This window comes from Ostrea edulis, chromosome 9 (genome assembly GCF_947568905.1).
Source record: "Ostrea edulis chromosome 9, xbOstEdul1.1, whole genome shotgun sequence".
Lineage (NCBI taxonomy): Eukaryota > Metazoa > Mollusca > Bivalvia > Ostreida > Ostreidae > Ostrea > Ostrea edulis.
The window spans coordinates 46,372,600-46,397,500 of record NC_079172.1 but is presented as its reverse complement, the minus strand read 5'-3'; the positions used below and the strand labels follow the sequence as shown (position 1 = coordinate 46,397,500).

Genomic DNA, 24,901 nt, shown 5'->3' with positions numbered 1-24,901 from the left:
TTTCATGGATCTATCAGAATAAAGAGAATCTAACATTTTCGGTAACTGCACATCTCCAGTACCTGTTGAATAGATGTCCGAATTTGATGGGTTTTTGGCGAGTATTCCATGTGCATCACATAATGATATTATGCATATGGCATATACCTGTATTTTGCAAGAATTGACGTCACTTCACTTCACTTCATTTCTGTTCGATCTGTCTCCAGGTATACCCTATTTTCTTGGTGTCGGCATCGAAGTCTCGGCGCCACGTGTTTCTCGGTCGGCCTATGTTGCTCTTTTTGGGGGGATTCCAGGTCAGCGCTTGTCTTGTAATGTTTGACGCTGGCTTACGGAGTGTGTGGCCACTCCACCTCCAGCGTCGTCCTAGAATATCTTTTTCTGCAGGGAGTTGGTTGGTTCTCTGCCACAGGTCTTTGTTGCTGATGGTTTTCGGCCAGTGGATTCTGAGTATCCTTCTCAGACAAGAATTTATAAAGGTCTGAACCTTCTGGACTGTAACCACTGTTGTCCTCCAGGTTTCAGCCCCATAGAGAAGAACTGACTTGACGTTTGAGTTGAATAGCCTGATCTTGGTTTGCAGAGTCAGCTCTTTGGAGTTCCATATGTTCTTCAGTTGTAGGAATGTTGCTCTGGCTTTACCTATTCTAGCTCTCACATCAGCATCAGTTCCGCCCAGTTTGTCAATGACATTTTCCAAGTATGTTAATGACTCCACCTCTTCTAGTACCTCATCCTCCAGCTTGATTGGTTCGCTGCTGACGGTGTTAACCTTGATAACCTTGGTCTTCCCCTTGTTGATGTTTAAGCCTACTTGCACTAAAGTGGATGCTACATTGTTGGTCTTCTCCTGCGTTTGTTGTCGGGTATGGGACAATAGTGCCAAGTTATCTGCGAAGTTGAGATCATCAAGTTGCTTGAAAGGTGTCCACTGGATTCCTGTTGTTGTGTTGGCCGTTGACATCTTCATAATCCAGTCAATAGCGAGCAGGAAGAGAAAAGGGGAGAGCAAACACCCTTGTCGAACTCCGGTTTTCACCTCGAAGACCTCTGTAAGCTGGCCTCCATGAACTACTCTGCAGGTCATCCTTTCATAAGAGTTTTTGATGATGTTAACTATCTTTCCTGGCACCTCATAGTGTTGGAGTAGGTTCCAGAGGGTTTTCCTGTCCAGACCATCGACCATCGAAAGCCTTCTCGTAATCTACAAAGTTGATGTAGAACGGCGAATTCCATTCCAAGGACTGCTCAACAATGATGGGGAGGGTAGCTATCTGATCTGTACAGGATGTCTTTACGGAACCCTGTCTTTACAGTACCTGGAACCTGTTTTCAGATCCACTTTGAATTCCTCTCTCTTCTGTACATCCCTCAGAAAATATACTTTGTACTTGTGTCTCTGGACTGCTGGTCCCATCCAATCCTTCTTCAGCTTCAGTTTGAGACGAGCTATCAGTAGGTGGTGATCCGACCCGACGTTAGCTCCTCGCTTCACCCTGACATCCTGCAGAGACCTTCTGAACGTCTTGGCGATGCAGACATGTTCTATCTGTTTTTTTGTGCAGCCGTCCGGTGGAACTCAAGTTGCCGTGTGTATCTTCCTGTGTGCGTACACGCTGCCTCCGATCACTGGGTTGTCGAGAGCCCCCATATTAGCAAACCCCTCTCCATCTTCATTCATGTCGCAAAGTTCACATGATTAAACTCCCATCACCTCTTCATACCCGGTGTTATCATTTCCTACTTTCGCATTGAAGTCTCCCATCAGAACATTGGCATGTCTATCTGAGAAACATTCAAGGATGATCTGTTATAGAACCGATCTTTAACATCATTGCTGGTGTTATTCGTAGGAGCATAGCACTGCACTACATTCATCATTATCTTTTTCTGGAAAGATGCTGTAATGATCCTTGGGCCATGAACTTCCCATCCGGCTAATGCTCTCTGAGCTGTTTATGACAGCATCAGAGCGACTCCCTGGGTGTGTGGGGTATCTTCTTCCTCATGTCCTGAGTATAGCAGCATCTCACCAATCCCAAGTCTTTTCTGTCCTGATTGTGTCCATCGTGTTTCGCTTAGTCTTAGCAAGGCTAGCTTGTATAGTTCCGCATCTCTGCAGCCACTTGCACTGTCTTGACTGGTTCGTACAAGGTTCTCACGTTCCATGCTCCAGTATTGGTTGCCCTGGTGGAGAGAATGATGGTCGACCTTGAGGCTTCTGGATCCTGGTTTTCACCACATACTTCTTGTTGAAGAACCATTTATTCCCAGGACTAAGATGTCTCTATCTCTCTTAGGCGTTTCTGTAGCTTAAATTTCTTTTACGAGGTGGGATAGCTGGCCCCACGCTCAACTTGGGACCGTCCTTGGTGGAGTTAAGAATTGATATAAATAAGATATATTTTATGCCCTTTGTTATTCCATTCTATCAGTATGTAAGTGGCAAATGATTTCTCCGCATTTATTTCGTAAGAAACTGCAAATACTTGCATGCATGCACTCGCAAGTATGCAAGGAAAGCTCTTTTTTTTATGCATTTTTGTCCACATTGTCTGAACATTCAGAATGTTTCACTAACAAGTAAACAATATTTTGTAATTTTGAGCAAAATATGATGTTTTAAAACTTCCCTATTACTATCGGAGATGTACACTGGTCGAGTCCGCCTACAAAAATCACACAGGTGTGACGATCGAATATGGGGTATAGATCTATACGGGTAGAGTAAATTAGGCTACCTGAGAGAAATATGGCGGATAAGGTGAAATGTGTACGTATTTTATTATTCATGTCAGCTTTAATGAGGTGAAATTAATAAAATGAAAATTTTATGGGTTTTGTTCATTCTATTCAAAACAAGAAACCATGGTTTACATTAAATTTGAAAATTTTAAAGGGGGGGGGGGGGGGGCGCACCGGGGTGCGCTCCTATAGATCCGCCGATGCTTGAACAAAGTTTTATTTACATTTTACCTTAGAATGCAAGGAAACGAATCAGTTAGTGCACGACTTACCATGCGTTATGGCGGTTGGATCGAAAAATTCCAGGTGACAAATCTCAAATTTTAAAGGGGAGGATGAATTATTGTATTATGCAAGTTTGCAACAGGTCATTATAACTACCGGATGGTTATTCATAGATCAAGGCAAGTAATACACCTTCATTGTCAATGATCACAGAGAGCTTACTAAAATAAATAGAACTGTTCTGCTGACTTCATAATCATTGCACCTTTGCCAGGTATCTATTGTTTACCTGCGTTTATATGGAAACAAAGAAATGAATCGTACTTCATATTCATAGATTTTGACATTTATATAGAAAAATTACAGGTTTTTAGTGAAAATATGGAGCCTTTGATAAGAGATTTTCTTGCTGAAGCGCTGTTACACATGCTTGGACTTGTTTGTGCGAGGTGATGTGCACTGAGTTCAGATGTAAACATGAATATCATAAACATGTAATTTTACCAATTTAAGACCAAAAAATCCAAACAAATTTGATACTGAAATATGAATATGTATTTTGAATTCTTAAAATGGGAAATATTTATGGGGTAAATGCCGGTAATTTCGGACGGCCGGGAAATTCGGACGATATATTTCTAAGACTGCATTAAAGATATTAGTCCCTCTATCACTTGCGTTGTTTTCTTAATTTCGTTCCTTTGTTTACGAAGGATACAGTGAAGTCTCATAAATGACACATTCGGATACTTATAAATAGTTATTTCGTGTAAGGGACACCATATCGGTCTTTTCCGTCAAAAGTTACGAGCCTTGAAAAATTTGACGACCTATTGCAGTCATACATTTGCAAGTAAATAAAAATTTTCAAATATTTAAAAATTGTTTTATGATAAATTAGGACGTACCAGAATGTACATATTATAGATATCGTTTTGTGTGAGGTGGGGGGAGGGGGTTGTTTCGAGTATAGAAGTTTAAATGAGTATTCACGGAAATCATGACCAGGATCAAAGTAGATTCTTTATTTAGATAAAATAAAAGATGTCAATTTTTTTTTACCAAAATATTTCGGGGTTTTTTCCATCTAGATCTATAGCACATGAAATATTGCCCACAAGAATAAATCTTAATCATGGTGGCAGAAATATGCAAAACATATTAGTACAAATAATTAATAATGATTTGATAGACTGTCCGAATTTACCAACCGGTCATCCGAATTTAACGGACTTTTCCTGTTTTGGCACTAATATATCGTAGTACATTGTTTTATACAACACAACACTGACATGACTTACTAACAGTCACTGCATTAAACAGTCCAGGAATGGAGTCAGTCACCACTCACCAATGCTACTAAAATGTCTCTGTGGCCCCATAAAATCTAATTCTAATCACCCACTTGGCAACCATAAAATCACATCATAATTTTCTCATTTTAGTTTAGTCTTATTTAGTCAGATTAAATCAGACACTGCCAACTTCACCTTCGGTGTCCAACTTGGTACAAATTGTTACTGTCCAATATTCTCTTCACCAAGACATTATTTATGCAATAGTAGGTTACAAAATGACATCTTTTTATTAAGTTGAATAAAAAGCTTTACCCACTTGCTTAATCTCTTTGGGAAATTTTGACATCATTTTTAGCTCACCTGAGCTGAAAGTTCAAGTGAGCTTTTCTGATCACCTCTTGTCCATCGCCTGTCTGTCTGTAAACTTTTTACATTTTCGACTTCTTCACTTGGCCAATATCAACCAAACTTGGCAAAAAGCATCCTTGGGTTTCAAGTTTGTTCAAATGAAGGACCATGCCCCCTTTTAAGGGGAGATAATCACAAAAATGGGTGAGATCATTTAAAACTCTTCTTCTCAAGAACCACTGGACCAGAAGAGCTAAAATTACATGGAAGCTTCCTGACACAGTGCAGACTTAGTTTGTTCAAATCATGACCCCTGGGAAAGAGTGCTACCACAATAGGGGATCAAAGTTTTACATACAAATATATTGGGAAAATCCCAAGAACCACTTGGCTAGGAAAGTACAAATATACATGACAGCTTCCTGACATAGTGCAGATTCAAGTGTGCTAAAATCATGGCCCCCAGGGATAGGATGGGGCTGCAAAAGGGGATCAAAGTTTTACATGCAAATATATAGGAAAAATCTTCTTAAGAAGCATTGGACCAGAGAAGTTTACATTTGCGTGAAAGCTTCCAGATATAGTGCAGATTTAAGTTTGTTTTCATCACAGCCCCTGGGGGCAGGATGGGGCCACAATAGGGGATCAAAGTTTTAAATACAAATACTGAGTATATAGGAAAAATCTTCTCAAGAACCACTGAGCCAAAAAAGTTTACATTTACATGAAAGCTTTCTGACATAGTGCAGATTCAAGTTTGTAAAAATCATGTTCCCCAGGGGTAGGTTGGGGCCACAATAAGGATCAAAGTTTTATATGCAAATTTTCAATCTTTAGATATGGTCCAAGGTGACTCAGGTGAGGGATAGGCCCATGGGCCTCTTGTTAAGATTATGGACATGTTTTGTGAGGGCAAACTGTCTGAACAAGGTAGGAATTCTTATGTATGTAACACACTGAAAACACATACCAAGGCGTGTTACCTTATTTGATGATTATAATTTGACAGATGGCAACACAGTTTATGCCACACTATGATGCACATGCTGCGGGAGGGCCACAATTAGGCTACAACATGGGTCATCAGTCGGCTCTCCCCTCCAAAAATACAAATGGACGCAATTTTGCATTTAGAAAGAGGTATGAGAGGATTGATTGGAGGAGAATTGCTTCCATTGATGTGGACCAAGTGGCCAGGACATTGGATTTTAATGCTCTGCAAGACAACATCATGAATTTGACATTCTGCAACATAGAAGCCGAAATGGTATCTATTGTCACATGACTGTCACTAATTATTTGTTAAAGCATGAAATCTTTGTTTACAATTCCAAAAGAAAACGAAAAAAGGCATCAATCTAACTATGTTATATTTAAATACTTTTTAAAATTTGTTTGAAAGTAAATTTTTGCATCACGAAATTGATAGGTAACTAATTTAAATTGAAAAATGCTGCAATTTATTTGTGTAGGATGTGAGAATGGTTGATCCTAATTTCATCAAACTCTTCAAATTGGCCCAATTGACTATAGAGTATTTACTGGTAAGTATAGCTTAGCAGTTTTGTTTAATGTGAAATAAGGTGATTGTGAAGCATTAAAGAAATTCAGAGCATTAGTTTATCATTCTTTTCAATGATCATACATTTAATGTCCTTTCTCCTGAACAGCACTCTCAGGAATATTTGACGGGTGTTGTCTCTAACATGGAAGAAAAAATGAAGAAGGAGGAAGAGGTACAATGTAATACATATATATAGTGCAAACCCCATCCTAACCACTGTCAGTTAAATCTAACCTCAAACCCCATCCTAACCACTGTCAATTAAATCTAAACTCAAACCCCATCCTAACCACTGTCAGTTAAATCTAAACTCAAACCCCACCCTAACCACTGTCAATTAAATCTAACCTCAAACCCCATCCTAACCACTGTCAGTTAAATCTAACCTCAAACCCCATCCTAACCACTGTCAATTAAATCTAACCTCAAACCCTATCCTAACCACTGTCAGTTAAATCTAACCTCAAATCCCATCCTAACCACTGTCAATTAAATCTAAACTGTATTTGGTAAACACCTGTATATTGTTATAGGAAGATAATGGAGTGTAGGAGTATAATACTCAATCTACAACAATCATCAATGCTTTATTGGTCCAAAAGTCTTGTTTTATATAGAGAGAAATTTAGAATGAAACAAATGCTGTAGGGACCAGTCTTGCATTTGTACAAATTCTAGGTGTTTATAAACATTGAGAACAGTACTTTGGTTACATTAGGCAGGTGTCCTATATTGATCCATCCATGCAAATGCTTTTCCAGACTTTTTTGGCTATCCATGCAGCTATTCAATTGAGAATTTATGCATGGATTCATCAATAAGTTACAAAGAAGTTAGTTTGGGCTTTGTTTGTCTATTTTTCCTTTAACTTAGCAAATTTCAGTGATTTGACAGTTCAGACTTTTTTGGCTATCCCAGCAGGTATGAAGATACATGATCTTATTAATGGGTTACAGATAAAGTCTGGGCTTTGTTGACTTATTTTTGAAAGAGTTATGGGCCTTGAACTTAGCAACTAATGCTACATAGTGGGGCTCTTTGTAATGCTTGCCATCATAATATTTAATTGAAAACTGCTTGGGGTCCATAAAAATGTGGAAGGTATGATATGATTCTAGGTGCTGTTGGTTCAAATGTCTGACAAATCAAAAAGTTTTTTTAAAAACTCAGATAATAAGTTGATGTTGCAGTAGGATTTTTTAAAATCAGTACCGAGGACCTTTGCTGTAAATGGGAACAAAATATTGCACATTTTGTCTAACATGTTTAGGATCATGCTGAAACAAAATCACAGCTGGAGAAAGTTAAAAAGGATATGGCAGAAACCAAGAAAGAAAGTCACAAAAGGAAAAAGCTCCTCATGGCCCAACAACAGTTGATTCATGCTGGATCAGGCAGTTACAACAAGGTATACAAATATAGCTGATTCATGCTGGATCAGGCAGTTACAACAAGGTATACAAATATACACTGTAGCTGATTCATGCGGGATCAGGCAGTTACAACAAGGTATACAAATATAGATATAATACAGTAGTATGTATTGAGTGGAATGCACAGGTAATGATGTATATTGAGTGGAATGCACAGGTAATGATGTATATTGAGTGGAATGGACAAATCAAAGAAATACTACAATTTCTGTTCAATTAATTGTAAATACACATTAATGTGTATTGAATTGAATACAGAGATCAAATTAATGGTATATCATTATACAGAGTATTTTTTATGTCATGAAACCTCAGCTGCCTTTCATTCAGTAAAACACTCCAAATATATGTAACCACAGATACTGTACTGTAAAGTTCTGAACTTGTGGTTGTGTAAATTATTTAAATGAATAATCGAAGAAGGAAGTTGAATCAGAATATAACGCAACACATTTTCTTTCAGTGTCCATTTTGTCCCAAAGCTTTTCTCAATTCATCTTTTCTCCAATCACATGTCAACCGCCGCCATAACGATTTTTCTGGTAAGGCAGCATCTGTTGGTGTAGGAGCTGCCCAGAGCACAGGACAGATTCCTCAGGTCACCAAGGAACCCAAAGAAGTATTCCAGCAATTTCAGATTCAACAGGAACATGCACAGACAGTAAGTTTCACAGCTATAGTTTGTGTAAGCCATGTGTGCATCATGGTGCACTTAGACAAAATGGTCACACATAATTTACCATTGGTTTTTAACAATTTCATCAATCAATGTCTTTTTTTTATCAATAGAAAATAAAATAATAAGATTATGTCTCCACATAGAATCATCATTCACCTCACTATGTTGTAACACAATGCATCCCCACAGGTTCATGAAGTTTCAGCTCCACAATCACGAGACATCACAGCCAAGATGGAGATTGTACACGTTCAAGAGGAGGACAAGGTATTGAGATTAAATAAAAATTACATCATCAACATCAGAGTGCACATTCTAATTACATGCAGCATGTAATAATACTCTTTGGGACAGACATTTCATACCTGTTTTTGGTAGTATTTAAATTTTCATATTTACACACATCTTGTCACATTTAGCCTACAAATTTGACACACTTGGTATTATTTATGTTTAAAAATATCATACAAAATCAGTAATGGTTTTTTTGTTTTAAAAGTTTTGAATCTTGTGTTGTAGAAAGAAATTGAGAAAATTAAGGATATGTTTATGAAAGAATTACGAGATATGAATGAAAAATACCAGTCCTCAGAACGTGCCATGATAGAAATGGAACAGAGGTTCAGCAAAAGGTCAAATCTTGGTGACCTTCAGGATGACATTGACAATGAGAAGGAATTACTACGACATCAGAAAGAAGAAGTAGCCATGTTGAAGGAGCAGCTGGAGAACCAGTTAAGAAATGCCAGTTTAGATTCCTCCACCAGAACAAGTGAAATGGACAGAAAGTCAAGGAGGGAGGAGAGAACTAGGGTAAGACTAAAAAATTCCAGTGGCACAAATTTATCAACTTTTTATGTATTAATAGAAACGGCAAAGTTATTTAGGAGGAGTCACATCACCAGATCACCTAGTGCTTTTCATGAAGTGAAATCTCATGAAAAAATTTCATGTGTGTTTTTAAGAGCTAGTGAATTTTGATTTGCACATACTCATGATACATGAAGAATTTTTCATTGAAATTATCCAAGTTTTCCATAACAGTTGTGTGATGCTATTTGTGACACACCATTTTTCATTACATTTTAAAAAAAAAATTTCACATTCATTCATTTAATAGTCATGAAAACAATGCTGCAGTTGTCACTCAAATATAATTAAAAAAAATTATCCTCATCCTTCACACAAATTCTAATCGGAGTGGCTAGTGTGGCACAGCCTGATGTGTAACAGTTGTTTGAGATTTATTTTTCTAACCCCATGCTAATCATCACAGCGAAGGCCTCCCGTACGTAAGCAGGAAGTTCGAGTAGAAAAACCTGTTGAAGATGAAATTGAGGAAATGCTGGCAGATGCAGTAAGTATCTTATGATCAGTGAACTGGAAATATGGGGACACAGATGGTGGTAATTGTAAATTTCAGGAACTTCCTTATTGTTATAGCCACAGAAAATGTCTGCTTGCTGTGTAGGGGTGTTTTTATGGGTTAATATGAAAATTGCGTTTTAATACTTTTGGGTTACTTTGAAAGTCACATACAACATACAGTTGGTGAACACTGGGGTAACTCACTTTATTCAAAATAATTATTGGAATGGATTTGAAGGTTTTTCCTCACATCTTTTAATTGATATGAATTGTTCGCAGTTACTGTACACCGTACATGTATATCAAAATAATGCGTATTTCTGTAAATTTTCTATTTACTCACCGATGAATCAACTTCAAAAAGAAATTACTAAATGTTTATCAATGTTCGTGGGAGACCAATGTTCATTGATTTTATGGGTCACATTTACCCACAAATTTATAATGTACTTCATACACATTTTTAAGTATTAGATATCATGTACATGTGTACAGTGTATTGTAAAAATTTCTGTATCACACTATTAAATATATAAACACAATTTATGAAGATAACTTGAGTCATGTTAATCAATATAATGTAAATGTATGCTCAATGTAACTTGTATGCAAGTAGTGTTTCGTATGGAGTTTGTGTACACAATCACACAAAGATTAAAATTTGGTCACCATATTCACAGTCCAACATGACCAAAATCACATTTGATTAGGCACTTTTCGGGGTGATTTGTACATGAGAGTCAGTTATTTAATTAGCATGGGTTGGTTTTAGAGGTAAAATTTTCAGATCTTCTTGTGTCTAATTATCTTCCTTTTCATCAGGGGATTTGAAAACCAAGCAGCATATCATTAGTTAGAATGCTGTTATCTATGGCCAGTTTTGCAATTTTTTTTGCACATTGATCATCATCCAAATAATTATAACTGTCCTGTTTTTGTGTGTTGAACAAGGTGAATCACCAGGATTGTTTTCTACCACTGTTATCGACTCCAGTTCTAGAGGTTTTTTTGTGTGTTAGTTGAGTGAAAGCTCTGTTGTAAACTACTTATTGAGTTTCATGATTTTACTTTTATGCCTGAAAAAAATCTGACGTATTATCCATACCTTAATTGACAGGTTTCCTTTGATACATCCCTATCATGTTCTCTGAGCAAAGTTTAACAAGATTTCCATATATGGTAGAAATTTTCCACATTGTCATTCCCAATACAGGGTGCAGCAGCATCTCCTGAGAGAGTAACCCCCCGTGGAGGCCAGCCCAGTGGAGTGGAGGTGCCCACCAAGTTAATGATGGAACCCAGCGATGATGATGAAGACACAGGTAGATACAGCTGTGCATGTGATGTCACATTAGCAGAGGTAGATACAGCTGTGCATGTGATGTCACATTAGCAGAGGTAGATACAGCTGTGCATGTGATGTCACATTAGCAGAGGTAGATACAGCTGTGCATGTGATGTCACATTAGCAGAGGTAGATACAACTGTTCATGTGATGTCACATTAGCAGAGGTAGATACAGCTGTTCATGTGATGTCACATTAGCAGAGGTAGATACAGCTGTTCATGTGATGTCACATTAGCAGAGGTAGATACAGCTGTGCATGTGATGTCACATTAGCAGAGGTAGATACAGCTGTGCATGTGATGTCACATTAGCAGAAGCTTCCAACTAACAGTCCTCCTCATCTTCAATTTGTGGCATTTTTTATACCCCCCGCAAACGAAGTTTAGGGGGGTATACTGGAATCACTTTGTCCGTCTGTCCGTCCGTTTGTCCGTAGACGCAATTTGTCTGAAGTTTATTTCTAATACCGCTGGACATATTTCATTCAAACTTTATGCACATCTTCTATATATTATGTAGTTGTGCATCTCCTATTTTCATTGAAATATTTTAACAGTTATAGAAGTTACGCACATTTTCTTTTCATTTTGGGGGTTGCACACTTTGTCCAGAGTTTAATTCTAATACCGTTGAACAGATTTGATTCAAACTTTATTCTCATCTTATATATATAATGTAGTTGTGCATCTTCTATTTTCATTGAAATATTTTAACAGTTATGGAAGTTACGGACATTTTCGGGTTTGGCATCCACATACTGTATCTGCAATCTTGTGACTTCTCGGTAAAACATAAAGTGGTTCATGTGTGTTGAATACTTATTTGTCAGATAGTATTTATAATCTCAACTATCCCTGGCAATGGGATTCATAGTAAACTGCCTTTATTGCAGCTACTTAGAGTTGTTATACCAGTGGAAAAGATTACAATAATACCAATACTTGAGCTAATGTCATTTATTTACTGACAAAATCAATGACAAAGTAAAGTTGGCACAACCTAATGATCTTTAACAAAGTGAATATAAACTAAAGACTAGAAGAGTTGACCAGGGATTTGCAATCATACAGCCTAAAATGTGCCAAATAGTATTCATTGTTTATATTAAGCATATTTTTAATATTTCATGTACTGCTGTACTGTAGAATATACACTTCTGCATTCACATTGATTGCCCTGTAGATAATGTGAAAATATCCAATGTGCTTGCATTAAATATTTCCCATCATCGTATATGCCCCGCGGGGGGTATTAGTCCCATTCAGTGCTCGAGCTGGGCTTCGCCATTTTCGCCAATGGCGAATTTTTTTCAAAAATGGCGAAAAAAAATTGAAAGTGGCGAAAATCCCTTTTTGCAATAAATTGTATTTTTAATCCTTTGTCAGTGACACATTATCGCTTGTTTGTTTATGCAGTCAAAATCTGTTTATTCAGTCAACGCGTGCGACCGGAAATCTCGCGTCGCTCCAGTGCACACAGAGCTGGTCACAGCCTCAGGTAATTTATGGCTGCAAAAAAGTCGGTGATTATGTAATAAAGTACATCGGACAGCTGTTTACCCTGCTGTGGTCAATTGTTTAACATTTAAAGTCGTATTCATTATCGTGTTATCATCTCCACATTAATGTCAATTCTTAACCAGAGAACCGACCGGTAATTAAATTGGCCGTATTATGGTGTATATGAATACATCAATTGTTTGTTTTTGCGGCCAAACTTGTTGATTACAAGATTTTGATGTGTTTGATTTTAGTTCGAATATTTCATAAACAATGCGGTCGGTCACCATTGATATGGACATAGCAATTTTAATAAATAATTTTCTTTGAAGTTCGATGCGCAACAGTATAAAAATGCTAATCTCATAAGACTATGCACCCCATTCTATTTTGACACTAAACTTGTAGCTTCTGACCCTAGTCAGTCTAAAATTAAAAAATATCTATGTTTGGCTTTACAGTTAACCCCACCTGCTCAAACATCTGATTCTCTCCAAATTGCAAAATCTTCCATACAAAAACGGAAATTTAATAGGGAATGGTTGAGATACGACTCTAAATTGGGCTTGATGTTTTGTGACATCTGCATTTCGGCCAATGTACACAATGTTTTCACTGAGGGGTGTAGCATCATGAAGTTTATATTTATATGATTTATTATCTGAATTTTGATTTCCATAATAGAATTTATCAAACAAATCAACTTCTTATTATTTCAGAAAGAAATGTTTAAGTATGGTAGCTGGATATGATTAAGTAATGTAACTGATTCAAAATGCTAAAATAAGTGTAATGAATAAAATAATATATAATATGATGGAAATAATTGTAAAGCATGTGATTATTTGTGCCGCGCCACTCCCCGAAAAAGTGGCGAAAGGGAATTCTGGTCCAGTGGGAGCACTGGTCCCATTAGGACAGTTCTAGTTATGTTCCCCAAACAAAGTTTGGGAACATATTGTTTTTACTCTGTTTCTTCTTATTATTATTATTATTAAGGTCTTCCGTTTCTAACGGAAGACCTTCTAGTGATTCTACTGTTTATTATTATTATTATTATTATTATTTTTTTTTTTTTCCCTTTCGTCTCCGAGACCGTTGGATGGATTTTCCTCAAACTTTCACAGGTTATAGAGAACGATGGTACCTCGAGGCATTTTTTTCATTTTTTCAAAATTCACTTCCGGTCGCAAGATATGTCCAATTTTCGTCTTTTTACAAGATATTTTGTCCAGCGTTTTTCTCAGAAACGGTAAAAGATAGAGTCACCAAATTTTCAGAGTTAATAGATCTCACTTTGTAGGCGTGCAGTAGGGGGTTAAGAATGTCGGTCGTCACTTCTGGTCGTCACCGGAAGTGATTAAAGGAAACATGAATTTCAAACTTTTTTCTTTCAAATTGAAACCTAATTCGGTTTACTATATCTCGTTCTAATTCTCAAAAAATGTTGACCCCACCGGAAGTTGAATCTTCAACTTCCGGTTTTATCAAAGAAAGCCTATTCATTCTCTCATTTTTCAGTGCCATAAATCTCGGTCATGAAACTAGTTAATGACTTGAGTTTTAAATATATAATAGTCACTATAAATGTCTAGAGTAACGTCAAATATTTTTGTAAAATTTACTTCCGGTCGGCAAATACGGCTTATTAGCTGTTTTCGTTGTCCAGCGTTTTTCTCAGAAACGGTAAAAGATAGAGTCACCAAATTTTCAGAGTTAATAGATCTCACTTTGTAGGCGTGCAGTAGGGGGTTAAGAATGTCGGCCGTCACTTCCGGTCGTCACCGGAAGTGATTAAATGAATCATATATTTCAAACTTTTTTCTTTCAAACTGAAACCTATATCGGTTTACTAGCTCTGGTTCTAATTCTCAAAAAAATGTTGACCCCACCGGAAGTTGAAACTCCAACTTCCGGTTATATCAAAGAAAGACTATTCATTCTCTCATTTTTCAGTGCCATAAATCTCGGTCATAAAACAAGTTAATGATTTGAATTTTACATATGTTATAGACACTATAAATGTCTAGAGTAAATTTCAATATTTTTGAACAAATTCACTTCCGGTCGTGAGATATAGGGTGGACATATTCAAACCTTGTTTTTTCAGTTTCTCAATAATGAATATAGATAGACGCTTGAAACTTGTAGAGTTGATCAACTAACATTAGTCCATTGTACACATACATTCAATTTTTTTGTCCGTCACTTCCGGTCTATACTGGAAGTATTTGAATAATTGTCGATTTTCCGATTTCTTCGAGTGATTTCTCAGAGATGGCTGAAATTTTCAGGAATAATGTCTTATGAAATGACCTTGCTATAATTCTTTTTGTTTTTACAAAATTCACTTCCGATCGGAAAATATGGCCGATTTTTTGTTTCTCAAAAGGAATTTTGTCCAGCATTTTTCTTGGAAAAAGTAAAATATAGGTTCATCAAACATTCAGGGATGATCAATCTCCGTTTGTAGGCGTGCAGTAGTGGGTTGAACATGTCGACCGTCACTTCCTGTCGTCATCGGAAGTGATGGAAAGAATCGTAAATTTCAAACTTTTTCCTTTAAATTGAAACCTATACTAGTTTATTAAGTCTCTTTCAAAGTGTCGAAAGAATATTGACTCTGTCGGTAGTCAAAACGACTACTTCCGGTTTCTTGATAAAATACCTTGTTAATTTTCGTCTCTTTGTCCCCATAAATCTCGCTTATATTTGAAGTCTTTCATATGATTTTCACATGTCTTAATAAAAGTATAAACTTCCAAAGTTTTGATAATTTTGTTTTTCAAAATTGACTTCCGGTCGGTAGTAACCTACTACTTTTTCTTTCTTAGGTTTACTTCTTTTTTTGAGAACTCTTTCAGATAGAGACGTGAAATTTTCAGGGAATATAGACAGTAAAGAGTTGCTGTCATTTATAGGAAAACGCATCTGAATAGTACTTCCGGTCGTCACCGGAAGTTACGAGAAAGGAGTAAAAAATTCGATAATACATTTCTCATTCATTGTTAAGACACATTTTCTGATATATTTAAACGGTTTTTGTAGCAACAGAAAGTTCTTTACCGGAAGTGGTCTAACGGAAGACCTACTCATTACTAGTAATGAGTGTCTAGTTATTATTATTATTATTCTTTTTCTCCGGTACTTTTTTGTCCGGTAGTGTTCTCAGAAACTACAAAAGGGATCGATATGAAACTTTCCAGGATGATAGTATAGCGTTTGTAGATGTGCATAGTGATAGTCATTTTGTTTGCACGTGCATGCACGCGCGCGCACGTGCATTGCAATTTTGGTACAAAAAATGGAAAATCAGAATATTGAAGGAAGCGATATAAAACCTAAATAGGATGATAGTATATCATTTGTACATATGAAAAATAATAGTTATTTTGCCAGCACGCGCACGCATGCGCGTGCACGCGCATTACAAAATTTGTACGCTAACTTTGGAATCAGTCTAACTTTTTTATTGTTCATTGAAATGGCTTGAAATTCATATCATAGGTAGATATTGAGACCCTTAACTGATTTACATGGTCAAAATTACCAATTTGCACGCGCATGCACGTGCGCTTCATTTTGATTGGATAATGCTAAAACGTTTGTAACTATCTTATTTATGAAGCGAATGAGATGATATTCACAGCATATGTAGACAATATGTGTATCTATATGTTGGTGTAACAAAAAATGCCAACGCACACGCGCATGCGCGTGCAACGTTTTTTAAATATTCAATTTTAAAGGACGATAACGTTTTTGTTTTTCATCAAATTCTATTCATATTAGGGGTTGAGATGTATCTTGGTACTCCTTACAAATTGCTGTGGTTAGAATTACTGCTCAGCACGTGCATGCACGTGTGCTGATTTCTGATTGGACGATTTTAAAATCGCTATAACTTCTTTATATTTGGTGGAAACGTTATGAAATTCATACTGTGGGTATATGATACAAATGCCTGTTGAACGACATCAACAAAAATTCGGAATCATACACGCGTGCGCGTGTATGCACGTGCAACGCTTTCTTTCATTTCTTGGTACTGAAATGACCATATTGAACGTACTACATGTAATGAAAGGCTAAAATAAAATGATTTTTTCTATAGATTCACAAGGACATCACTTTTTAATTGGGGGAGGTTTGGGGAACATCTGTAACGGTCCCCGTTACAATTAGAACTAGTTAATGTTTGGGTTTTTTTCTTTGTGTGATTGGTTTGTTATGAGTAATGTTTTTTTGTATTTCTTGGCAAAAGGAAATCCTTCATTGAATTGGCTTCAAATATGAGTAAACAGCAGTGTAAAGTCTTAATATAAACTGCGAAAAACTGTATATTGATTAATGTTCACACTTTTCATTTCTGATTTTTCTTCATGGGTGTAATTTTACAATTTTCCCAATGATGCCCACATTGCTGACCTGTTTGTTCTGTTCATTGACAGAGATGAAATCAGCAAGAGGCACAGGCACGGGTACAGGGAGCTTTGGTCGCGAATCCATGCATAGCACTATGGAGTAAGTTAACAGAATATAGAAAGTTCTAGTCGAGAGAATCCTTGTCGCATCACTATCCTGATCACAGTGATTATTTGTCAGCATGTTTTCTGAAGAAATTACATCTATGTTCATTGTTGTATACATGTTATCAGAGTACAGTCAAACCTTGATATCTCGAACTCAATGGAAACGAGAAAAAAACTTTGTGATATCCGAGGATTCAAGATATTAAGGGTAAAATACTTGAAAAATAAGTGGTTGGGACTAATCGGAAACACTTCAACATTCGAGGTAGTGGTTTTTGAGATACCAAAGTTCAACTGTATTACTTTAGAGCATTTTATATCTGTGTGTTTGTGATTCGTTATATATATATATATTCACAACCAGCTATCTTGTGACATCATCATCATCAGATACATGTATATATCAGGTATGTCAGGACAAACTTGATATATATACAGATGTACAATCAACAGACTTGTCCATGCATCTACTGAACTCGATAATGTCTGGAGATACTTGAGGAGTAGTACTTCAACTTTAGCAATGACATAGCAATAGATTAGAATTAGATTTGGTTTTGGAAAGCTTTGAAGTGATATGTTGATAAATTGTACGCATATATAAATGATGTATGCTTCAATGGAATAACATTACAGAAAGATACAAGAAAGCGAAGAATCTGAGGAGAGCAGTGACTCCAACATTGTCCCCATCATGATGCTTCAAACAGTGGGAGGGTGGGTAGGGGTCAGTGGGTCGTGTGAAATTGCACAGAGGGTGAAGCAAGAAGTGTGTTAGTGTAGTTAAACACATTTGGATGGTTGAATGGTTTGATTAAAGAGGGACAGTTGTTGTTAGTACAGTACCTGACTGAAGTGAGATTTATCATAGTTTAGATTTGCAGTATTGACAAAATTAATGAAAATCAAGAATAACTGTTTAATTAAATTTAATCCAATAGTTAATGACAGATTCACACTGAATTTTAAGCCTGTTTTCAGTTTGCTTTTGTTCATTGTACTAAACAGACTGTAATCTGTGATAGGTATTATGAGTAGATTAGATTAGATTGTTAAGGAGGTATGCTACACCAGAGAAATTTGATATGGATGAAAAGTGGAGGATATTTACAACAATATTTTGAAATTGAAAACTTTCAAATTCACTTTTTTAGTTAAAAAGTGCAGTTTTAGTAGAAAGCAATCTGAGAAAAATTTAAAACCCCTGCTGGACTCAAACACACAATTTACAGCTCAGCAGTCAACGTGCTAACCTACTGAGCTACTCAGCTAGGCAAGAATTTTTCTTATGAATAGACAAATATTGCTGATATTTATATTTTCATTCATGTTTTAAAAGGAAGTTAGCCATTATGACAATGTAGAGTACCTCCCTAACACAAGTGACACCAAAACTAAGTAGAAAATAATTAACTTCATTCAAATACCACTGACACATTAATTTTATAATGATTTGCTATGTTCACACTCAAAAGACCAATCATTAGAATCTGTTCGATCATTCTCATTTGTACATCACTGAGCATTCCATTAATGCTAGATCTGTGTCAGTATCTGATCTCCTGGATTTTGCTACAGTTCCTTTAGAAGTGGCGAGTTAACACTGAGGACCACACAATTCCTTGAGGAACTGAGGAAAAACCCCACCCTGAAGCTAATGAGAGATGAGCTCATCTCCTTACTGCAGGACAGTCTGGACAAAATAGGAATACCTCCAGTAAGCATCAATCTGTTAATCCTTGGGAAATATATATTTTATTGAAGAAGACTAAGGCGAAGATCTTGTGATTCTCGAGCATTGACGTAAAGCTACCAACATGGTTATTTATGAACTCAAATTTTGATTAATTGGTTTTAACAAAACAAAAGTCATTAACTTTGGATTAAAATAAAAAGATAAATGCATAATTAATTAATGCATAATAAAAATAAATTATTTACAATACATAGTATTTGAAATGATTTATCTGTACAAAAAAATAAGAATTCAATTGATGTATTTGTTTTATACATTTCTACGAAAAACAAAGATAAGTAACACATGCAACATCAAGCTAAAGCTGAGTAAAAAAAAAAAGAAGAGAATGAGTAAAAAAAAAATTCCTGTTGCATTGGATTGTATAAATATTGACCCAAGAGGTTGCCAGGTTGTACATGTATTTTATTTGTGTAATATTTCATTTCACTGCACATTTTGATGCACTGTACTTTGTTTGAAGGAAACAAGAGGTATTCCTGACGATTTGTTGATCAGTAAACTGGCCTTATTAAAACAGAGGAGACAGACTACTGTGCAGGTCAGTGTTTAGATGTCTCTGTGATATACAGAAAAACAAAGTTCACCAATTCATTTGGTTTTATCTATTCTGAAAGCATACTTACAACTGACTGGATCACCATCACGTACAAGAATACTGAGTCCAGAATTTTGTTGTTGTAAACCATCATGAATTAGCGAACATGAAGCTACACACACAGTTATTCTGTACTAATGATCTAATACATTTTACATATTACTATAAATGTCGTGATAATTCATATTTTTTCATGTTTGTAGAAATATCCCATTTTCACTGAGTTTAGAAAGCAGTGCAATGCCCATGCTGATCAGTTAGCCAGAGAAAAACTGAAGGAACAGAAAAAATCGCCTCCACCAACGTCATATGCTGGTATGGGAGATAGCTTTACTGATGTTATTTAATATCTTGAACTAATATGGATTGATTTGGTCTAAATGTAAGTTGTTTATTGGTATAGATATAATTTGTTTATTTTTAATTCTGCTTTTTCATTACTCCAGGTGTCAGAGCGGGAATCCCTCCTCGTGCTATGAATACCAGCAGCATGACGGCCTCAGGAACTTCTAGTCCGGTTCGATCTGCCCATCAGTCTCCAGTTCGTCAAGGGCCAGCCCCAGCCTACAGACAGCCAGCAGCTTCCGCTTCACAGAGACCCACATCAGCTTCCACCGGTCAGGCCAGAGTCCCCCAGCCTCAAACACAGCCCCCCAGAACAGCAGTCTCACAACAACAACCAAAGCCAGCTCCCCGCAGTCCTCAGAGGACCCCCCACTCTACAGGGTGAGATTGTCAAGTTCAACAAAGATTATCTGTAATGTTATTGCATGCGCTTACACTGTACACATTGTAAGTGATTGGAAAATCCACAGTAATGCACAATTACAGTGCAATCCCATAGTTAAATTCACAGCTTATTAAGTTAAGATGCTTATTAAGTTAGAATTTCAAAGCATAAAACCATTTCTTGACAAACCTATATAAAATAGACATGGTTTTTACATTGTCTCAAGATGCTGCGATTCAGTATCACATAAAAATTCTGACAAATACACGATGATTTACCCCTGCATAGTCCATGTTGATTAAGGTAAGATCACTTTATAATCAGCAGTTGACACCTGGACTGTTCCCAAGCTATGTGTGTGCAAAATTTCTAGTCTGTTAGGGGATTAGTGATGCTTTTCTGATCACACTTAAGAATCCAACATTCATATAAAGGTTTGGGGAAATTCTTCAGTGACGCCAGAAACGGGCAGCGATAATTGTGTATTGAAATGTGTAATTACTTTTGAAATGAAAATAAAGCTAAATAAAGAGTTGTCAATACATGTATCAACACTTCGTGGAAATTGTGTCTTTCTTCTGCCATCTCTTATTGAAAAAATTGTATTTACTTATGTTGGCCTTCTGTAACTTTTAACTTTTGTTATTTTTCCATCAATTGCAATAAACTACAATTGCAACCCATAAACTTGTATGAAAACTTAATAGTTAGCTATAATTCACACTAGTAACCTCTTACATTTGGTAGGGTAAAGAAGGAAAGCTTTAGTTTTCACTGATTGACCTTGTTGCTGACCCCGCAAATGGAAGTAACTCGCAGTGAAGTGTTGATACGTGTATAAAAACGATGTTCTGTTTATTATTTCTATATACAATTCAAATGTTGAAAAGAAATGAGTTCTTGGGTTAAACTTATTATTATGTAAATAAACAATAAAGCAGAAGTTTCAGTGGCGACTTTTATAATGTTACCCTCGGTATTATGTTATGTTATTGTGACAAAATAAGAAACCTAAATAACGGGATTCTGCTGTAACAGAATGTTATGAATTTTTTTTCCCAAAGAAAATATTTACACATACACAAAATGATAAAAACAAAGATTAGATGATACAATTATTAATGGCTGGATTCAGTTTTGTTCTATCATTGAATTATTATCTACATGTATTGACAAAGTAATTTGATTTTGTGCAGGTCTAGTTTAGAGTGGACTAGCACACAGTGGGAGACTGGAGATGATGAGGAGACAGATGATGATGATGATGAGGAGGAGACACCAGCATTTGAACATGTCAGGGTGGTACAGGCTGGGCCCGCAGGGAGAGCGAGGGGAATCCCCGCCCAGCGAACTCAGCCTGCACCAGTGGCTAGACAGCCAGTACAGGTACATGCCCGGGGGAAACCTCAAGACGATGATGATGACGATGATGTATGGGATGATTCCGATATAAGGTAAATTTCAGTGAAATTAATGATTCCAAGATACACATGCATTGATGTTCAATACTTATATCATGTTCCTAATTTTATGAACAAAATTTCCCAAATGCATTTATAAATTGAAAATATATCGTACAATGTAAACTGGCAGGGAAGATATTGATAAATATAGTCAAGAACTGAAAAAATATATATGAAAAAATGGTTGTTTTGTTAATCTTATGTTTTAAATTTTATTTGGGTGTAAAAGACAGTAAAACTGAATTTCCCAATTTATCAAAAGATGACGATTTCCCAATGGGACTGGGAACCTGTACCATAAAGTGTTGTGACAGCTCTGGGTGTAAATGTCTGACCAAGTGGTGCTGACACTTTTCCCCACAAGTCCATCTCAAATAAAAGTAGTCCTGGATAAGAGTTGTCACAAATAGAAATAATCACGAATAAGATACTTTTTATTATCAGTTTATATAACCATTTGTACACAATACCGAGGTACTCGACCATTACGTACAGTATTTACACGTATTCTAGAAAAAAGAACATACAAGAGGAGAACATGTACATTATGGTAAGCTTTGAAATTTGCTGATTTCATTGTTGGTATTGTAGTGATCTAGAAGAGGAGATATTGCCTGCTAAGTCTAGTACAGCACCTGGTCCTATCAGAGTCCAATCCTCACCAGCCAGAAATTCTGGACTGGCCACCTCACCTTCCCGGGGTGGACCAGTCGTTGTACAACCCAGAGGACAAAAAGTTGCAGAACTCTCCCGCTCCATAGAAATGCAGCTGGCTGTAAGTACTTAAGGTGTACTTAATGCCTGTAGGAAAATATTGGGGGTGGAGGGATGGGACTTACACTCGTTGTGTTTTTCTATGTTATTTTAAAGATATTTCTAAAAAAGTAGGGTGCGGAGTATGACCCCCCCCCCTCCCCCCTTTCCTTTGGGCATGTAATATGAAAGCAGTAGGTTGATATTTGAATGGCACTGTATTGTAGTAATGCAAATTTATAAGGGTATGTCTCTAATCCAGGGGTTTTATTTAATATGAATTTTCAATACAGAAATGTCGCACATTTTACATGCAAATTATTCTGTTACTATATTTCATGAATTAGTTGTAACTGGTAGCAAAAGTTTGAGTGTACAGCCAATAAATTGAAATGAGAGGAAATTTTTGAGTCGTCATGTACACAGTTGTAACTACCAAATCGTCATTTGATAGGGTCGAAAGGAGAAGAAAATAGCAGGTGCTGTAGACACTATGGGAGGAAAGAAAGAAAAGGATATTCTGGCAAGTCCCTGATATAGAATTGCTGTTGTTATTTCTGTAATATCATATTTTCATGGTGTAAAAGAAAAGTTTGAAGAATTGTCAGCAGAATTGGCAGTTCACTTTTTCCTTGAATGCAACAAAAATTATGCCCCCAAAAGCATTAACATCTTTCACAGTAGATTCCTTATTTAGTTGAGCAATAGTTGTGGGTATGAAATGTCCTAAATTGATATGACTTTACATTGTTTTTAGGACGACTTTAACTCAGACAGTGACTGGGACGTTTCTCCTGTGGAGGATGAAGGCCCAGCACCTACTGCCCCTAAGTAGGTGTCACACTCCATTACTGTGGTGGGATTTAATATACAATTTTATCTGGGTTAGTTTAGAATATGTATACTCATCTTTTCTATGATTTGCAGGAAAGTTCCAGTGCAAGTCAGAAGTAGCCATGCTTCAGATACCACCAACACTTATGGTACCAGTGTCTGGGGATCATCCTCTAAAGGTAAGTCAGTACATACATTGTACTAGTGTCTGGGGTTTATCCACTAAAGATAAATCAGTACATACATTGTACCAGTGTCTGGGGCTCATCCTCTAAAGGTAAGTCAGTACATACATTGTACTAGTGTCTGGGGCTCATCCTCCAAAGGTAAGTCAGTACATACATTGTACTAGTGTCTGGGGTTTATCCACTAAAGGTGAGTCATTACATTCAGTATTGATCTTTTATTTGAAAAGATTAAGATTCCAATATTACTTGTACATTAGTCGTACTCTTAGTGGATTTATTTTCAGTACGCCACAATACGCAAGTTCCGAGTTACTCAAAAGTTATTTCCCTTTGTCGAACTCTTTCGCATTTTATGACGTATGGTGGGTACACAATGTATACATTATATCGTAGACTGGCATTGTACATAACAATTACGTACGATTAATGTAATAAAAGCGTAACTTTTGTTTATATCAATCACTGGTATGCATATTCTGGCCATATCAAGCATAATTTGTTTGAATAAGATCATCAAATTGGCTATTGAATCATCATACGTTTCCTCTTCTACATGAGTTACACTTTTATCAAAGAAAGATGGCAATTAACAATATTTCTTTGAGCCATTTTGTTATCCAATACTCATAAACTCACTAAGGTTGCCTTTTCCCTGAGATAGGATGGTCTCAGAAACTCTGGATATCATCTTTTAAGAAATAATACAACGATAGTAATTAGCAAATGTACCCACTGTCATCATATTTTACGTCATAATTTACGGAAGAGTTCGACAAAGGGAAATAACTCTTGGGGAACTCGGAACTTCCGTATTAAACTTTGATCCGTTTCTTCAGTTTTTGAAGTTTGATTTTTGTCTTGTAACCATAAAGTTTAGAAATTAAAATCAGACATGAAAAATGTCTCTTTAAGGTAATATTTGATACACAAGTGTATGTATATATTTAGAAATGTCTTCATTATCACTACAAATTATGCATTTTCCCCCATGATATCAGGAGCCAGTACAGTGCCTGCCACTGGAACACAAGGAGGACGAGTGTCCAGAGGTTCATACGTAAGTGTTACAGACGTCAGCTCAGACGAAGAACTGGATCTGGACAACATTTAAAGTTCCGTAGAATTCAATGAACGCCAGAATAACTACTTAAAATCCTCTACTTGTATTTGGAGTATATTTGTAAATACATGATACATGTATGTCTGAATGTACGGGTTATAGTGCTTGTAGGTGATGACAATTTGTAAATTGCAGCTCAATAGTTCAGTCTGAGGTTCCGGTTTGCTGATACTTTATATCAGATAAAAAAGACGTAACAATATCTAGAGTGATTTGCACATCAGCTGAATATTGAGGGTTTCTCTCCAACAGTTCTTTGACTTTTTTTTTATTTAACTGTGTTTTTATAGAGAAACTATTGACATTCATAATAGTAGGTTGTAATGAAAAGTAGGATCTGTGATGCTGAATTTTTTATTGTGAAATACATATCTGTTAGACATACATGTACAAAATTGTACACGTAGTCATGATTTA

The 24,901-nt window shown here is 36.4% G+C and overlaps 1 protein-coding gene across 3 annotated transcripts in view; it reads left to right on the top strand.

The window, feature by feature from the left end:
- The first annotated feature begins 3,002 nt into the window (after positions 1 to 3,002).
- LOC125658288 (cilium assembly protein DZIP1-like) overlaps positions 3,003 to 24,901 on the top strand; it is a 22,942-nt gene continuing 1,043 nt past the window's right edge. The window contains exons 1-21 of one of the 3 annotated variants that reach the window (XM_048889506.2): positions 3,003 to 3,152; positions 5,629 to 5,886; positions 6,092 to 6,163; positions 6,290 to 6,355; positions 7,454 to 7,591; positions 8,080 to 8,277; positions 8,485 to 8,562; positions 8,815 to 9,108; positions 9,572 to 9,652; positions 10,877 to 10,985; positions 16,962 to 17,034; positions 18,621 to 18,759; positions 19,262 to 19,339; positions 19,600 to 19,711; positions 19,843 to 20,122; positions 21,323 to 21,580; positions 22,181 to 22,364; positions 22,797 to 22,865; positions 23,100 to 23,173; positions 23,270 to 23,355; positions 24,363 to 24,901. The exon at positions 24,363 to 24,901 is cut by the window's right edge and continues 1,043 nt beyond it. In XM_048889506.2, the coding sequence (XP_048745463.2) occupies positions 5,629 to 5,886; positions 6,092 to 6,163; positions 6,290 to 6,355; positions 7,454 to 7,591; positions 8,080 to 8,277; positions 8,485 to 8,562; positions 8,815 to 9,108; positions 9,572 to 9,652; positions 10,877 to 10,985; positions 16,962 to 17,034; positions 18,621 to 18,759; positions 19,262 to 19,339; positions 19,600 to 19,711; positions 19,843 to 20,122; positions 21,323 to 21,580; positions 22,181 to 22,364; positions 22,797 to 22,865; positions 23,100 to 23,173; positions 23,270 to 23,355; positions 24,363 to 24,475 (2,760 nt within the window). In that variant the 5' untranslated portion in view covers positions 3,003 to 3,152 and the 3' untranslated portion in view covers positions 24,476 to 24,901. The remainder of the gene's footprint in view (positions 3,153 to 5,628; positions 5,887 to 6,091; positions 6,164 to 6,289; positions 6,356 to 7,453; positions 7,592 to 8,079; positions 8,278 to 8,484; positions 8,563 to 8,814; positions 9,109 to 9,571; positions 9,653 to 10,876; positions 10,986 to 16,961; positions 17,035 to 18,620; positions 18,760 to 19,261; positions 19,340 to 19,599; positions 19,712 to 19,842; positions 20,123 to 21,322; positions 21,581 to 22,180; positions 22,365 to 22,796; positions 22,866 to 23,099; positions 23,174 to 23,269; positions 23,356 to 24,362) is intronic. The other 2 variants (XM_048889505.2, XM_048889507.2) reach the window with 2 other exon arrangements.